The 18,679-nt window shown below is 39.0% G+C and overlaps 1 protein-coding gene across 3 annotated transcripts in view; it reads left to right on the forward strand.

The window, feature by feature from the left end:
* The window catches only part of adad1 (adenosine deaminase domain containing 1 (testis-specific)), a 35,679-nt gene that overhangs the window by 11,327 nt on the left and 5,673 nt on the right, over positions 1–18,679 (forward strand). For 2 of the 3 annotated variants that reach the window (XM_037077587.1, XM_037077588.1), the window contains exons 8-12: positions 195–362; positions 551–626; positions 751–907; positions 2,630–2,864; positions 3,094–3,226. In XM_037077587.1, the coding sequence (XP_036933482.1) occupies positions 195–362; positions 551–626; positions 751–907; positions 2,630–2,864; positions 3,094–3,226 (769 nt within the window). Of the gene's footprint in view, positions 1–194; positions 363–550; positions 627–750; positions 908–2,629; positions 2,865–3,093; positions 3,227–3,633; positions 5,464–18,679 lie in introns of those variants that run through there. The other variant, XM_037077590.1, reaches the window with a different exon arrangement.

An 18,679-nucleotide genomic window follows, 5' to 3' on the forward strand; every position in this document is an offset into this window, starting at 1 on the left:
TTTTGTTTTTATGAGAGAAAGAATGTATGAACTTTTGTTATCTTAAAGATGGTTCACATTCAGCTAAAATATAGATTGTTTTACTGGATTATTCTTAATAATCTTTTTCCTCTTAAAATGGGTCTCTTCACCTTTTTTACTCTTCTTATGCACATTTATAAGACAAGTCATCACGAGCCATTCTCTTGCTGCAGGTTTCTGTACCGGCACCTGCTGATGTTCTTCAGCAAAACGGCCAATCTGAAGGAGAGGTCTGTCTTCCAGCACAGCAGCAGTGGCCTTCTCAGCCTGAAGAGCGGCATCACCCTCCATCTTTATGTGAACCAACTGCCAAAGGGTGCTGCTCAGATTCCTTCCAAGTTGTGAGTTTTTTGATTATCAGCTTCATCCTTCTGAGGGTTGTAAATGATGATGTACGCGACGCAGCCTCTGGTAATCCATTGTTTTGCCCTCAACATTATTTGGCTGTTTTGTTTGTCCTTATGAAAGGCACTAAAATGCCAATTCTGGGTAAAGTAACATGCATAACATTTCTGTGCTCTATAATCAGGCGTCTAAACCCACTCTCCATTTCTGCATGGCAAGTCAACAATGAAATCAGCCTACACCTGTCAGTGGAGGGCAAGGTGATTTTTTTTTAAATTTTTTATTATTATTATTGCTTGCTTCATCAAAACTTCTAAATGCATCATGGAGTCAGTATGTAAGTGGCTTTACAAGTATTAACAGATTGCTTTGTTTCTTTTAAAGGTGTTCTCAGTTTTCTCTTCAGCCTTTGATCACTCTGCCTCCAAGGTGGTCAGCATGTCCGCCACAGACAAGCTCACTCAGTGGCAGGTGCTGGGATACCAGGGAGCCTTGCTCAGCCACTTCATTGAGCCTGTTTATGTTGAAAGCATCCTCGTAGGCAAGTCACATCATGCTCCTTAGACTAGAACTATCATGATTTTCTCTGAATTGAAATTTAAATGTGAAGACACTATTCAGATTCCACGTTACCTTCTCTAAACCTGATAATTTTGGCTAAAGGAGTCTCTTTCAGGAGCCCTGCGTTAAACACATCACTGCAAATGCAACAACAGAAGGGTTATGGTTGCATTGCGTCTTACACTTTCAAATAAATTAAAGAGGCACAACAGATGAGAAAACAAACAAGGAAATCTATAAAAAAAAAAGGCTTGCCTGTAGTGCGGCCTGCAGTCGCTTAAAACTGTCCACAGATTCAGTTAGTCTAAGCGAATGGGGAGGACTATTCCCCATTATTGGGGCTAAAACAGCAAAGGCATGGTCACCTTTAATACAGATGGAGCGTGGAATGGATAAAAGACCGAAATTTGAGGAGCGGCGTGGCCGAGGAGTGGAATGAGGAACAAGGAGATCTGAATTGTAAGTAGGGGCAAGGTCGTGAAGTGCCCTATATGCAATCAATAAGATCTTATAATTGATTATAAATTTCCCAGGAATCCAATGAAGGGATGCAAGAACAGGAGTAATATGGGACCGGCGACTGGTTCTGGTTAAAAGTCTGGCAGCTGCATTTTGGACTAACTGTCATCAGTTTAACGAAGCCTGACTGAGGCACATGTAGAGGGAGTTACAGTAATCTAGATGTGAGAAAATTAAGCTGTGAATTATTTTTTCCAGATTTTCCTTAATTTTTTAGATTTTTGCTGCATTTCGTAGCTGCAGGAAAAAGGACTGGACAAGTTTTGTCAAATGTCATATGCTGGTCGAAAATGATACCCAGATTCGTAGCAGTGGGTTTGATGTTAGTGCAAAGTGGTGCAATAAACTGATCAACTGCAGTGACAAATTTATCATGGCCAAATAAAATGATTTCAGTTTTATCTGGATTTAAGTGGAGAAAATTGAGAGACATCCAGTCTTTGATGGCAGCTAAGCGCTCATGGAGAGAGAGCAGTTGATTCAGGTTATTGGGTTTTGCAGAAAAGTAGATCTGTGCATCATCCGCATAACAGTGATATGACAGTGTCATGGAAGCGGCTGAACAAATCATCCAGAGGAAGCATGTACATGGAGAAAAGAACTGGACCAAGAAGCGACCCCTGCGGGACACCTCACAGCAGGGGAGCGGAAGAGGAAACATGATTATTAATGCAGACATTAAAGACAAATAGGAATCAAACCAATTTAAGGATGTACCAGAAATGCCAACCCAATTCTGTAATCTATCCAGTAAAATTGCATAATTGAAAATATCAAAGGCTGCTGTCAGATCAAGTAGAGTAAGGATGGAGCTTTCACCTTTGTCAGCATGCATAAGAATGTCATTACACACTCTCAGTAATGCTGTCTCGGTGCTATGTTTTTGGCAAAAACCAGATTGCAATTTGTCAAAGATTCTATGACCTTCTACCAGCTTCAGGAGCTGGCTGCAACAGTCATTTCAAGGATTTTAGATACAAAGGGAATTTTGGAGATGGGTCTCTAGTTTTCTAACTGGTCTGGGTTTAGAGAGGGTGCAGCCTAACACAAAAATCAGCATTTATAGAGATAAATGAGCACCTCTCTGTCAAAGTCAGGTAATGAGATACGTATTTCAGAGCTATTTCCTGAAAGATGTAAACTGGAACAACATAATTTAACAAACTAATCTTAAATCCTATAGGTGACTCTGGCTGTAGTGATATCCGTGGCATGGAGATCTCTGTGAGCCAGCGCGTGGAGGGGATCACCTCCCAGCTGCCCACATTCTACTGCATGATGAGGCCCCACATCAGCCTGGTGCCGTCTGTAGCTACCGACAGCACAGACCGTGGATATTTTACCTATGGTATCAACTGGAGTGAAGGAGACAGCTCCCTGGAGGTTGTGGATGGCCTGGAGGGCAAGACAGTAGAGGAGTAAGGATGACCATACAGGAAGCTGGCATTAGTGTGAAGTGTAGTGTTTTTATTCTAAAACTGTTAAAAAGTCTGTACCACAGTAACTGGGTAAGATTTATTTAAAAATCTGAAACAACACTTAAAAGCTTTCCAGTTGATGGTTTTATTACAATCATTCAATCATATAGTTTTATTACAATCATTCAATCATATACATTTATTTTTTACATTGGTTCTGTTGTTGTAGATCTCCCTTTAAGAGTGGCTCTGCTCTGGCAAGCCGTCTGTGCAAAGCAGCAATGCTGCACCGCTTCAAGTTGGTGGCCAAAGAGGCCCAGAGGCAGGACCTGCTGGCCACAAGCTCCTACAGAGAAGCCAAGGTACTGTTAACATTACCTCCTTGACAGGTGTTGCAATACTGATCCACTGACATTCACTTTATTAATTAATCAAAAGAAAACCATTTATTTTAAATGATGTAACACCTTTTCATATTGTGCTATTCTTAGTTTAAAAACTTTTGATAATTAAGTGATTTTGGCAAGCCTGCTCAAGCCTGTGATGTACTGTAGCTCACTTAGATCTTAAGATTATTTTAACTTGTTCACATGGCCTAACTGTTTAACCTATTTGTTCTTTTATCTTCAATGAACTTGTGATACAGCCCCCCCCACTACATATCACATTTAAAAATGGATTTTGCGATGATCGACATGTAGTTGGTTCAGAAAATTTCTGTGTGGATGTTGTCATTTATGCTACTTTTGTTGTTATTTTGTCACTAAAGAGGATGGCAAAGCCGTACCAGGAGGCGAAGAACATGCTGAGGGCGTACCTGTTACAGCAGGGCTTTGGGTCCTGGCTGGTCAAGCTTTCTGTTAGTGATAACTTTAGCATGTGAAGGAAACCACATCTGAGGAAAAAACAGTTACACTGCAGAAGCAATTGTACGCTACAATTATTAAAACTAAGTTTAGTTTGTTAGAAGCACTTTTCTGTGTTGGTAATAAGCGGTTTCTGGTGTCATTTCTAAAGGGGCAAGGTTTCAATTTTATGTATCCTTTTATGTTTGTGAACTCTGTCTGTGACCTTATACCCTGAGTGTTATGTTCAATTTTCAAAAGAGGAACATAAATGAATATATATATATATATATATATATATATATATATATATATATATATATATATATATATATATATATATAAAGCCATAACGAACCTTTATTAGGATAATGATTCTACTTAAGTTGATGAGAGCATGCCCTGCTTGCGTTGATGTATTTTATTCTTTAGTATAATGGAAAGTATAACAAAGAATGGGGCTGTTACATATGACAAGTACGTTATATCATTATTGTTGTTTATAAAAAAGACCTGAGTTCGGTCTCAGTAGATTTACTGTTTGTGTTTTCATCTCTTAGGGACGAATAAGTCTTGGTGCTTAATCACTGTTCTCTACTCTACAGTGCTCGATTTGAGCCTTGATAAACATGGCGAAATCAAGGAAATAAATCAATAAAACAAATCAATCCAAACTCAAATGCTGGAGTACAGAGCATGTTTTATTTTGCACAAAATGCCACAATGATAAATACACACTGCAATGGCAAAAGTTTATCACTGGCAGTATATCTAAACATCCACCCAAACAGAACTTTTTTTTTTGAATAAGAAATTTGCCAGCATTTGATGATTGATTGACAAGTACTGATTTCCCACCGTCTTGAGAACACACAGGCTGCCTGCACCTAATTCAAAACTGTTGACCTCCCAAGTTGATACAAACGGTTGATTTGCCTCGTATGCATACAGGAAATGCTTTGGTTTCCTGTATATGTGATGCAGTGGGTTATTTACTCTGAAGTGTTTTACAGTCTTGTGAATGGAGTGGTGTTTTTTTTCGTCCTACTGATGTGGACAACAGGAGGGATTACCAGTGCGTTCAGGGAACCTTTGTCCGAGGATCAAGCCTTTCAGTTGTATGTACAGCTCTAGTTTTCATACTTAAGTTTTATATGTTATCATATACACTGCTAAGTGTGGCTGTAAAGTGTAATGCAGTGCACCCATTCCTGATTGCACCTTACAGTTACAATTTTATGTCCATGCATCAATGTCGTAAAATGGTTACATGCAGATCAGTTTTATTGGAATACCTACAATGTTGATTTGTCAGATTCTGCTCTAGTTGTGCAAAGCTGATGTCTTTGTTTGTGATTATATTGAAGAAAATTTCATACTCAGTCCAAACTGCTTTAAAGGATGACACAGGGAAAACCTTCAAAGCAGTACAAAAGCAAAGTAGTGTTGTCTCATTGCATGTTATACTAACAGGCTGTATTAGGAGCTGTTTGTTATTTGCCCTCCTTCCTGCTGCAGCCAGCACATTGTGTAAATATTTGGTTTGTGAATTAATTTGGTTGTCTCTTAGTTAGAAGGGACAGATTTGACAGTTTATCTTCATTAATGCAAGGTTGTGTGTATGTGTCTAACATCAGGCAACCCCCTCATAGTTGACTTTATTATCAGAAGGCAGTAACCCACATTGTTTTAGTAATGTGATCTTGGCTGATTCTGCTTGTTCTCTCTGCAATTAAATGCTGCCTTCTCTTGTATTCTTGTGTTGGAGTGGAATCTATTGTGTCTCATAGCCTTTTTCATGTTGTCAAAAGGTGTGCCCTGTGCCCCTAACATTAGTGTTATTTATCCGTTTTTTTATGAAGTAGGTCTTGCATAGCTGAGTCAGGGCCGTCTGAAGTCTAATAGCACTAGAATCTAGTGAGACTGAGTGAAGTAAATTCAACTTACTTATTACTTATTCATATGTTTTTTTTCCATTATAAAAAGCCTATCAGCCCAACCTTCAATTTGCATCAGTCACTGAGGTGATACTAGTAGGTTTAGAGATAAACAGGATATGCAACTCTCTTGATGTGGTTAAGCAGAGAAAACATTTGAGACCCAAGCTCATAGAAGCTTTAGCACCTATTCTGAAGTGCTGTGCGGGAGGATGTGTAATATCTGCTGCATTCTTGTAAATCGTGGCTGGATTAAGAATTCAATGGGCCATCTTATCTGTGACATCTACTGTGTATGATATTTAAATAAAAGTTAAGACATGTCGTCAGAGTAACCATGGCTACAATAAAATAACCTAACAGTGCCAAAAATAGCTTCTTCCATGATTTGATGGGTAGAGAACTGTCAAATATGGAAAGAAAGATCCCATTTTAGTGAAGGCGTGATACCAACCACTCTCCTTTTTCTTGGGAGGTGACTGACGCCAGTCCCGGTATCTTTGCATACCAAACCATATTAGTCAGCCACCTTTGGTAGTGGAACAATTATTTTGCCCACGTAAAGTACTTATATCACAATGTGAATTTTTTTCATTACAAGCAAAAGGCCTGCATTTCAAACCAATGTGTAAGTAAAAGTACACAGATATTATCAGGGAAATGTACTGAAATTAAAAAAAATAAATAAGTACGTATTCAGTAAAGGAATCCATCATCCTTCAGTTCAGCAGAAAAGTTTTAGCGTTAGTGGTATTCACCAAACATGAGGGTGAAGAAAATGGTAATCTGATAAATAACTAGTAATTTAAGCAGTCAGACAAATGCAGTGGATGTGAAGAAGAAGGTGCATAAAATGCAAATATTCCAATAAAATACAAATACCTCTGATTTGTAAAAAGGTAGATTACTGGAGGCAATGTACTTACTTAAAAATATGTCACTGATAATATGGTATATCAGGGCTGCCCAAAGACATCTGCAGTCACTTTCATTTCTACAGTAACAATTCTCAACAAAACAAAAAACATCTCATGACACTTTAACTGAAGCAGGTTTAGACCATACCCACAGTGGCTCGCAGGCCAAATTTGCCTAACTAGATGTTTCTAGTGAATAAACAAATAATTATTTTGTGTTTATGATGTTTTATGTTTTGTTAATCATGTATTATAATCTGAGCATGGTTGGCAGAATGACACTTTGTGCAGGCAGTAATACAAATAAATTAACATGGGATCCTTGTACCGTTGTGCATCTTGCATTATTTTTCGGAGTAAGTTTGCAGTGTACCTGCCATCTTTTAACTTAAAATGATCATGCAAATTTTTTTGGACTATGCTGCTGCTAGATTGTGACACGTAAGAACAGCTAACCTGCCAACGTAGGTCTAAAGTTAAGTGTTTTTTGGCAGAGTCAGCTAAGCACCGTGGGACTAAACAGAATCTGTATTTTTTTCCTAATATGACTTGAGGTTGAGATCACTATGACTTGATTTTCCATACTCAAACCCTCTGTGGACAGCTTGACTAGTTAAATTGCCCCAAACATTGAGGAAATACAGCCGCCCACAGAGGCCACACACCTATTCATCTCCCACATTTGCATCACTCCTATTGTGACAGTAAATAGAAAATCTGACTAACTGACTCTAAGACAGAATTTGTATCGTGTCATTTTATGGACAGATGAATCCAGAATCCCATTTGGTGAAGTCTAAAGACCTGAATTGTGTTTTTTTTGGACCAAGATGTTTGAAATCTTCTGTGGATTTGCTCTTAAACTTTCCACTGTCAGCTTGTTTTCCATTATTTGTTAATGTTCTTAATGGCAACACACAAACTCTTAAATTTAACATTTATTAAGTTATACTTTCAGGTTTAGAGCACTAACATACAGCATATTAAATAAGCAATAAATATATAAATAGAAATTCAGAGCTTTACAGGAGCTTACATCAAATACATTCTCATTGTTGAAAATTGACTGAGAACTTTTAAATTCCCTTCACAGCAGTTTTTCATAGAAATCATAGAATACATTTATAATTGGAGAAATATAAGATTATAATAAAATGTAGTAAAAAAACAAACACATCCAAAATATATGGTTGCCTCGTCTCCATATTGCAATGACATGGTTGTAAATGCAATTATATTAGAGCAGTGTTCAGACTCATAGCGTCACTAAAAGAAGATATACCTGAGATCACGCCATCCAACACATGTGGATGTTGCATGGTAACTTAAAATCCTTGCACGGCACATATGTGTGTTAAAATGTCCGTCGGTGGTTGTCAGTCCTGTCATCTCAAACCGGATGAAGTCTAATTGTCCTTCCCATGAACTGCTTGATAGCTGCTTCAGAAGCTCCTGTGGTGTTTGTCAGAACTGCTGATGGAGAAGCTGTCGCACAAAGATGGCCCCAGTTGTATCTACTTTATTAAATCTTCACTGTTGTTCATCTGCTGAATTAAAAACTCAATTGCATTCAAAAAATTGGTGATATTAGTTGTAGGCCATCGCTCACAGGGACATTCAGCAGAGTTTGTCACTGCCTACGGAGAAGATGAAAAGTCAGATTAGTCCATTTGAACGGATTTCATGTTGCAGTCATTTTTTCCTTTCCCTTGGCACCCAATTTGTCAAAGCATTGTGTAGAAGCACTTACAGCGCCGTTCATGTTCCTCAATCGTCCTCGGATCGCAAAACCCAGAACTTCAACAGCCTGTCTTATATTTTCTTCGGGGTCTTCACACTCCTCCTGGACTGTTCCATTAAGTTCTGTCCTAAAACACTCCAGGGCTGCAATAATGCAGTTACCCTGTGTGTGTGTGAGAGAGAGAGAGAGAGAGAGAGATGTTACTGCTCTGACTGAGGCAGACTTGTGGCTGCATGTAGAGAAGTCACAGCTGTGTGAAGTATCAACACCTGGCAAGCTCATTTCCTGTACTAGAGAACCTTCACATGTGGTTTGAAAATGCTCAACTACACCCTGAAGCTTGAGCTTCTTTGATGCTGGGGAGTACCCAACTTGACTTTTTTCTTCTGGCTTAATATTCACAAACTCATCAGTTCATCATTGTAATCATATTTTGTACAGTACATACATATACAGTACTTCTAACATAAATAAAATATATGGGAGTACATCATTATATTTTAAAGAACTAAACTTTTTTAATCTGGAAGTAAACACTTACCTCCACTTTTGATGGAGTATAGAATTTTGAATCATTCGGCTGTATGGACAAAACAAGACATCGGACTGTTAGCCACTGGCCAAAACTTAGCAAACAGAGTAAAAATGTTCAGCTTGAAATAACTTACACATCTGAGCCTGTCCTGCATTAAATCGATATTTAAGTCGTCCATTGACAGATACTGATGTCCTGTTGGGAGACCACCAGAGAGGGTAACAATCCAAAAGGCAATCCAGAGTGTCAAGTGTTCCATATTGAGCTCACAGACTTGTCAGTGTGATGTGCAAGTTGTTAAGTGGAAGTGTTGTGTTGCTTTACTTACCCCTGTGCTGTAGTGAATTTATATAGCTGTGGGGTGGAAAGGGTGGGCTGAATTAGTTGTATATCTACTAATGTATACAGCGTTGTTTTTCCTTTACATGACTCTTGGAATTTTTTTTTTCATGATTCTACTACAACATGGTAAAATCCCTAAAGTGGCCTATTGTAGCACAGCATTTAACTTCAAGGTCTTGTGAAACTAGGTTGGCCGTCCCTAGTTTGTGGTGCAGAGCTTTTTTTTCTCTGTTCTGTTGGGTGAATGTTTGTCATGAACTGAAACTTACACTTTTTTTGTAATTATTACAATGTATGTAAAACAGCCACACTATCTTCAACTATCTGCCTTTCTGTGATTCACAGTTAAATAAAGAACAGCTCACTGGAGAAAAACAAAAACCACGGCAGAGCTGGTGATCATCTACTGCAGTTAATACGCTGACTAGGGATATATACCTCATACAACCCAACAACAAAAGACCCTAACTATCACTGTGAACTATCATTGTCTTCAGACAAAGTTGCTGGTCATCACATCTAACACAAACCTGTAGCTGTCTCCTCTAGCTGCTATCAGTTCCTCGAAGGATGCTGATTTGTTGAACATTTATGTGTTCGGACACAGAGTCATAGATTGACGCCTGGCAAGATGGATTTTCAAGATCAATTATCATGTGATCTTGTGAAACCAGCTTTCTCTCAAGATAACTCTGTGTGCATCTTGAGTGCATTGTACCTATGGCTGAAGGTCAAAGAACATCTTTTAATGAAAGAATGTGTGATGGTTCCAAAGTGAAACTAAAAATTACTAGAGTCATAAAAGATTCGTCAGTCACGGCTGCTATTCCTGCTCCCTCTGCCGCCATTCAGCGCAAGTCACCACAGTTTGAATAAAACATTAACATTACATGTATTGTCAAAGGGCCGGTGGTGCCTTTTTTAAACAAACAAACAAAAAAATCCACTCTAGCATCATGCCATTCAAAATTAATTTATCATCAGAAAGATTCCACATAAATTCCTGAATTGTACATATTCGGCGGTTACACAGTTCAAAAACACCAAGGGAAAAGTTATCTTTCAGTGGTCAGTTATCATTTTTGTTTAGTTTTTTTAATTGAGTCATCTTTGCACCAAAGTTATATTATCTATGAATTTCGTCAGTCTGCCAAATTACTGTGATGACTCACACAGTCATGGGTATAAAGTGCGAAAGGATGCAGCCTTGTGGCATGTTTTATGTTCTCAAGTGCAGCTCATAGATGACTGTGGTCCCTTTAAAACAAGTAAGCTGAATATCTACCTCATGCGTTGTGTGAATATGCCAGGATCAGTGAATTGATGCGGTAGAATTTGTCTGACAATGCCAAAATCCGATAAGACATATAAATAAATATAATATAAATACAAATATATATAATTACACAAAGTGATGTGATTTGTTGATGTGAACCTAATCTCAACAATCCCTCATTTTCAAAGGCAAATTGGGTTGCTCCATATTACACTTTAAATGGCTACAACTACATGGTAAGGTTAAAGGAAGTGAGGTCAAAGGAAACCATGTTCAGGTGTGGAGCTGAAACAATTTGGACTCTCATCCAGCAGTCCAGACCTCCAGTCCTTTCAGTTATTTTTTGCAATATGAAAACAACACTGTTAATGTTTGAACAAACAGCCCCTGCATAAGAGAGTTATTCCTGTATTTTCATGCATGCCAGTGTTTGATGAGTGCATAGGTAACTGTCCAATGCACATTTTATTGGTAAAGTTTCACATATCGTGTACATAGTAGATGTGGTACATCAACTGCAAAACACATAAATAAATAAATAATTGAGAACTTCTTGCAGTGTTACTAAAATCACTTTTAAGTGCGGTGTGTACTAATAAATAATGATAATGTAGAGTCTTTACTTTTCTTGATGGTATGTGTTGAAGTCTTCAACAAATGTCTTTGCGGCTGTTACAAAGTCTGCAAACTCTCCATGGACTGTCTGGTTAAAGTTGCAGGTTGCCTGTGTCAGATGAGAGGAGGGTGATTTAGTTCTGGGACATGCATTTTGAGTGAGGAACTTAAATTTAAGTTATTTACAGGGAAATATAACTCTGTGGATTCTCACCTGTGGCATGCACTGTTTTTGTGTCAAACCCTGTTTTAGTGTATCCTTAGTCTGGCGAATGGCAAACTGGGAACTGTCACACTTCTCACTAGCATCTCCAAACCCTTTTTCAAAGTGCATCAGGGCTGCTGTGAAGCACTCAGACTGCAAAAGACACATCAAAACTTTCATTTACACGTCAATGATCAAAATCAACATAATTGAGTATTGTAGGCATAAAGTTAAATCGGATCCACTTGGTGTTCAAAAGCTTGTAGCAGATGTTGGGGTTGGATTGACTGTCAGAGTGGTTGGCACCTGGATTGCTAACAAATGCTTGGGATGGGCAGTCCCTCAAAATACATAAAGTGTGGTGCTGTTAGCACAGTTTCTGAGATATTGTAAAAGCTGTTATGGCAGGTTTTGGTAATGCACTCAACAGAAGCTGCATCTACATCCCGAATTACAAGTAACACCTGCTCTGCAGAGATCTCTTACCGTCACACTTGTTGGATAAGTGAAAGTCACGTTTTCCTATGAGAATGAGGAGATAAAGAAGAGAGGAGAGTATTCACTTTGAGTCAAAGCTCAGAGTTGAAGCACAAAGTCAGCTTTTTATCATAAAATAACTTACACATTTGACACCTTCTAGATCATCGAAAGACAGGTCATCCATGTTCATGTGGCAGTTAATGCTTGCTGAAGGTGTCACAGGTGCTGCTTGAAGATATCCTACGAGAAAAAATATCCACATGGCAGTTCTGAAACACTGGTCCATATTTAACTTTTCAAGAGCTTGTGTGCTTTTGTCCTGTAGAGATGTAAAGTAGTACTGTTTGTCAGTCGCTTGTGATGCCTTCAAGTGCAGTTTGCTGATTTATAGGGTGGAGCTGAAAAAAATCGAGTGGGCTGGTAAAGGTGTGTTCTTGGAACATTTGAACATTTTATTTTTTCCAATTAATCATGTAGCACTAATCATGTAGCAATTTTCCCTTATGAACTGCATGGTGAAAACCCAAAGTAAAAAAAATTGAAAAAAGATCAAGCTGGTAAAAACTGCCTTATCTGACTGTGACTGAAAAGGCTTGACGGTTTGTCCAAATTATAAACAGATTTTGAATACAGTTTCTTTAATTTACACTTGTATATAGACATATTATTTAATAAATACAATCTTCTCCCAATGTTTTTCTTTTTCTTTTTTTTTTTTTTTTTTTACATTTGTGTAAATTCTACAGGTGTATTGTAGGAGAGTGTTTTACCTCTGTCAACAGTACTTTACAGATTGGTGCTTTGCAAATCTAACCACTCATGCCCTTTTTTAGTTTTTCTTTGATTACTTTAGCTGGGGTAAGAATTTATTTGAAATAATGTTTGACATTGTTGAATTAAAAACAAAATCAGTGACATGCAGTATGCATTACAGAATTACCTGGGTACATAGAAAATGCAAGTAAATGTACCACAAAGTACACAGATGTTTTAATGTCTCAAACCATCTGAGAGGATCTGGTTGATTGGTCTGATACATGTTTGAGGAGTAAGAGCTCTGGTTGTGTTTTTTTTTTTTTTTCTTGTTGCAGTCATTGTTCATTTATGTCCAATGTACCAATGGTGGTATTAACAAAAAATGAAGCAACAAGTAAAAATGGCCAGGAGTGTGATTGGCTGCAAATAGAGGTATCTTGAGTGTTACATCACACACTCAGAATGAGTGAAGGGTATTTCTTACACCTACGCTCTCGTGGGGATTCCCCACAAGAATCCCGGATAAGATAGGTGGCACTGCTAACAACCTCTGCTTGTGGCACCCTGTCAGTTGTTCCTTATTTCCAAGTCTAGGGTGCCTCAGGTTAGGTTTCAGTTTTGAGGTTTCTTCAGGACTTGCCAAAAATACTGAATGTGACAGGATTTTGACGTGAGTAAAGAGGGCGGGGAAATTTCAATCCATGGAATTTGTCATGATATGGGGGCATCCCTGCTGTTTCCATGCCTTCATGCAAAGCCCTTGCCCACACTTAAGATTAGCTATTGATATTAAGATGCAAGTGCCTGCCCTTTTTAACTAGTACTTGACCAGGTAGGAAAGAGCCATTATCATCATGTACAGCATGCATGAAATTGTTATCTTTGTAGGCAAACCAAGATAATCATAAAGCAAATTCAATCATTATAAACTGCTGCAGACGCAACATATGCAATTCTGTATTCAACCCCAATTTGACCCTGTGCAGAGTCCATGTTTTTAAGTGCCGTTAATCGAGTCGAGTGAGACTCTGTTGTTGCGTTTGAAGTTTGTAACCACAATCGTAAGAAGTTGAAGGTGCAGCTCTTTTCTCCCATCCTAGAATACCATTTCCAGATTTTATTTAACATTCTCAATACAACACCTTCATTCAGTACTTTTATTTCAATTTCCACTGTTGATTTTTCTTTGTGCTGTTTTTTAAGGGTCAGGTCACTGGTCACTAGTAAGTGGCAAATGGACTTGCATTTATATATCACTTTTCACTACAGTACTTTGTTCTTGTTTTGTCAACATTTGTCCTTTTTATTTCAAACCACTTGAGCTACTGGATTTATATCAACATATATACCTTTTTAATAATTTATTGTGATTAAATGAAAACTGTTGTAAAAATCTTTACCATCCTACAAGTGACCTTACTTTCATGCCTTACTACTTCTTTCTCTGCCTTAATTATCATTGTTGCAATAGTTCCGGAAACTTATTTGTCAGGGGTAATCATCAATGTCTCCTACGTAACAGTAACACTTCCATGAGGTAGATCTTGATAGAAAGAAGATATACTAGATAAGGGCTGAAGCATAAACATCAACCAGCGGCCTGTTTTCACACGTACAATGTGCATCTCTCCCTTGGTGCAGCTCCATGGCTCTAAAAAGACAGCAAGTCATTTCTGCCACAAGTACAACACCTACAGTCCAGGACATGTAAATCATGCTGTCCATGTTTGGGAGCTTCCACCTGCACTTTTCCATTTGTTACTCGGTATTTCTTGGAATGAATGCTTCAGATTAACATAATGTCTAACTTTGTTTAATTTTCCTATCAATTGTATAGGTCTTCGTTATGTTGCTATGTTATTAGGTAGTTGCTTACACTTTTAACATCATGTCAGAACTCTAAGCTGCAACAAACTGATTGAATATATAACCCGTTTGTTATACATTTTGTACACTTGTGTTTTCAAAAAAATTCAAACCGTTCGTCCGTCCATACATCCCATTCTGTGATGTCTCAGAAACACCTTGATGGATTTATTTCACTTGGCACAAATATCCACATGAACTCACAGATGAACTCTCATGGAAACATCAGACAACATACCATAATACAGAAAGAAGTCAGTAAAGTGGAAATAAAACTTGAATACATTGCATCATCTGTGAACATTTCTGCCTCAGTCACATTACATGGACTTTCATTAGCAAAACTGATGAGGTAACCTCTTATAACTGGTTGTTAAGAGGATAAGTGCAACCAGTTTCACACATTGAGGTGTGTAAACAGGTCTTGAGAAGCACTACTGCATATGTGTCTCAAGGAGTATCAAGCTTTTTGTGGCCCTAGAGGAAGCTGCATGTAATCTGATAAATGCCTGTAATGATAATACTCAGTTGCCAATTTGCATTGTGGGTAATGTAGGCAAATCCCAAAGATTTGAACTACCAGCATTTAAGACTAAAACATTTTTACTTTTTCCAATTTTTAGAACAGTGACAAAACAAAAGTTGTGTGTAATATTTTAGGCCTAACCTGAGAAGTTCCCCGAAGCTGTAGGCAATAAAATTTTGCATTTAATTGCTTTCATATGTTGAACTGTGGTGGATTTTATAGACGGACAGTAATCCAAGGCACTATCTTCAAACGAGTAAAACACCTGAAGCAGTTGATTCCAGCTTTGCACCAGTTTCTTTTACTAGCTGTATAAGCATTAAAAAAAAAGTAATCTACAGTGGAAGTTGTGGGGTGGATCAAATACCATGCCTCATAAAAGTGAAGTCATTTTGTGGCCTTTAAGTGAGTCATTGTATCACTTACTGTGACGTTTTGTGTGATGATGTCATTTAAATAACACACTGACCAGAAGATACTCTTCATGTCCCAAAAACTAAATGTCGACACTTTCACAACGTTTCATTAGTCAGATAGAAAGAAAGAGGAAATAAAAAATTTGGTTTCCATGATAGTAGTGATGTCAGTGGAGACGGTGGAGGCTTGGTGACCACAAGCCACAACTGCATAGTATCACACTCAGGTAGTGGCTTAGGTGAGTTACAATGTGTTATTAGATCCATTTTGAATGTATCATCAATTATTTCAAATTCTAATCTAATCTAATCTTTCATTGAAAAAAAAAAAAAAAACATATATACACACACACACACACACACACACACACACACACACTACCAGTGAGAAGATGGACACACCTTCTAATTTAATGGTTTTAGTTTAGTTTCATGACTATTTACATTGTAGATTCTCACTGAAGGCATCAAAACTAATGAATAATGAAACTAATGAATGAACACATATGTAATTATGTAGTAAACATAACAGTGTTAAATAACTCAAAACATGTTTTATATTTTAGATTCTTCAAAATAGCCACCCTTTGCTTTGATTACGGCTTTGCACACTCTTGGCATTCTCTCGATGAGCTTCATGAGGTTGTCACCTGAATTGTTTTCCAACAGTCTTGAAGGAGTTCCCAGAGATGCTGAGCACTTGTTGGCACTTTTGCTTTCACTCTGTGGTCCATCTCATCCCAAACAATCTGGACTGGGTTTAGGTGCAGCATTCCATCACTCTCGTTCTTGGTCAAATAGCCCTTACACAGCCTGTAGGTGTGTTTGGGGTCATTGTCCTGTTGAAAAATAAATGATGGTCCAACTAAATGCAAATCGTATAGGATGGCATGTCGCTGCAGGATGCTGTGGTAGGCATGCTGGTTCAGTGTGCCTTCAGTTTTGAATAAATCTCCAACAGAGTCACCCGCAAAGCAGCCCCGCACCATCACACCTCCTCCTCCATGGTTCACAGTGGCGACCATGTAGAGACCATCGTTCACCTTTTCTGCGGCGCACAAAGACATGGCGGGTGTAACCAAAGATCTCAAATTTGGACTCATCAGACCAAATCACATATTTCCACAGGGGTAATGTCCATTCCTTGTGTTTCTTGGCCCAAACAAATCTCCTCTGCTTCTTGCTTTTCCTTTAGCATTGTTTTTTTAGCAGCTATTTGACCATAAAGGCCTGATTTGCTCAGTCTCCTCTGAACAGTTGATCTAGAGATGTGTCTGCTACTAGAACTCTGTGTGGCATATCAGGAGTGAATTAAATGCAATTTCATTTACTCCTGAGAGTTTACATGTTTTCATTCCATGCATGATTCAGTGTCAGTTCAACATTTAACTAACTCTTGGTAGAACAGTGTGGCATCCCTTACAAATACAGCTGGAGCAGTTGGGGTTAAGTGCTTTGCTCATTGACATCGAATGGTAAGTGGTGGGTGAAACCAGAATGTAGGCTTTTCACCGCAGTTGGGCTACATCAGGGCAGATGTCTGTCATCAATGCAGCAAGGGCCCGATCAACAGTTAAGGTGGACCCACCCATGCATGTGCGTGCACGCACACACACACACACACACACACACACACACACACACACACACACAAACAAACTAACCCTAATGCAAATTATAGCACATTGGTGTAGAATCAATTGTAGTTGTGATTGGATGGACTAACTGTTTGGATCAAGTTGGACAGTGTCAGTTAATGTTTGGGCCAGTTAGTGTTGATATTTGGTAGTTAAAATCATGCAGTGTGCCTTTAGTAAGGATAGGCTGCATTTTTTCAACTTCCCTTTCCCCAGCCACATCGGCTAACTCTGCCTGGGGAATCCCCAGGCACTCCCAGGCCAGAGAAGAGATACAATCCCTCTACCTGGTCCTGGGTCTACCCCCATGTCTCCTCCCAGTTGGATTTGCCAGGAACACCTGCCTAGAAAGGTGCCCTAGTGGCATCCTCATTAGGTGCCCGAACCACCTCAACTGGCTCCTTTCCACGCAGAGGAGCAGTGGCTCTACTCCCAGTCCCTCCTGGATGGCTAAGCTTCTTATCCTATCTCTGACGGAGACCCAAGCCACTCTAAGGAGAAAACCCATTTCAGCCACTTGTACCTGCGATCTCATTCTTTCGGTCATGACCCATTGTTGTCAGGCGATAGCTAATGGGTCCTGAGGCTGTCTATGCATTTCATGTAATTTGCTCTCCACATTGACTGTTCACTTTCGTGCAAACATAGCCCACTCAATTGTGAGGGTTCCATATGCTACTTGAACTATGAACAAAACCCAGTAGTCTACTGGAAACCCCTATATGACCCATACTAAACCCAGAAACAGTGATGTGCACAAGTAACCTGTGGCCAAACTGTTGCTAAACGTGCACTAAAGTGCCTTCTTGGGAGACAAAAAAACATGCCAAAGTGCCCTCATGGTTGGCAAAACACACTAAACTGCCCCCTTGGCTGGTTAAAACATGATAAACTGCTCTCTTGGGAGCCAAAACGCGTGCTAAATTGCCTTTCTTTTCACCCCTGCCCTTCAAAAAGTCTGTGCACGCCACTGCTCAGAAATGTGGTTTCCTATGAACTTTTATTATTAAAATGTCCTCTCAGATATCTCCTATCACCGCGCAGAGGAGGTCGGCCTATGATGATGACACCTTTCATTACGTAACGACAGGAGAAGATTCTGAACAGCCTGTAGGAGCGCTGTGTGGGTGGGCTGCAGAGACCACCAAGGAATCACTTCTTTTCCTCATTCTGGGAGCTGGCAGGCTCATGGAGGACCAGCTTATATACGTAGACACCAGAGAAAATTTGTTTTTTATGATATGGGACCTTTAACAGAGGGGTTTGTTGATATAGCATTCATAGCCTGGTTTATATAACATTTTACTCCTAAAAACAGGGTGAAAATTCGATTTGTATGGCTGTTGACAGTTTTTTCTGATTTATGGAGTGATGAAAAGAGATTTCCAAAATTCCCTCTGTAAAAAACCTTTGGCTGTAATATGTCAACAAAATGACAGAGGAATTTTGAACCTGGCTTTATCCACTGTTTAGATATATGTTTCAGTTCTCACAATTCAAATTCAGTTTACTGTGACTGACATCCGGGTAGTTGAGGAAGAGCAATTGAGTGCAGATAACTAGGACATAGTTACTGGTCACAATCTACAGATTACCTCCGCTTTCCTCGAACAGTTACCACACTCGAGCTTGTGGCATTGCAAGTGTCTGACGTTTGGTTCCGTTTGCAGCTCTTTCGGAACCAGCACTGCTTCCGTCTGCGTGTCTGCTGCTGCTGCGGT

Source organism: Acanthopagrus latus, chromosome 18 (genome assembly GCF_904848185.1).
Source record: "Acanthopagrus latus isolate v.2019 chromosome 18, fAcaLat1.1, whole genome shotgun sequence".
In the NCBI taxonomy this organism is placed as follows: Eukaryota; Metazoa; Chordata; class Actinopteri; order Spariformes; family Sparidae; genus Acanthopagrus; species Acanthopagrus latus.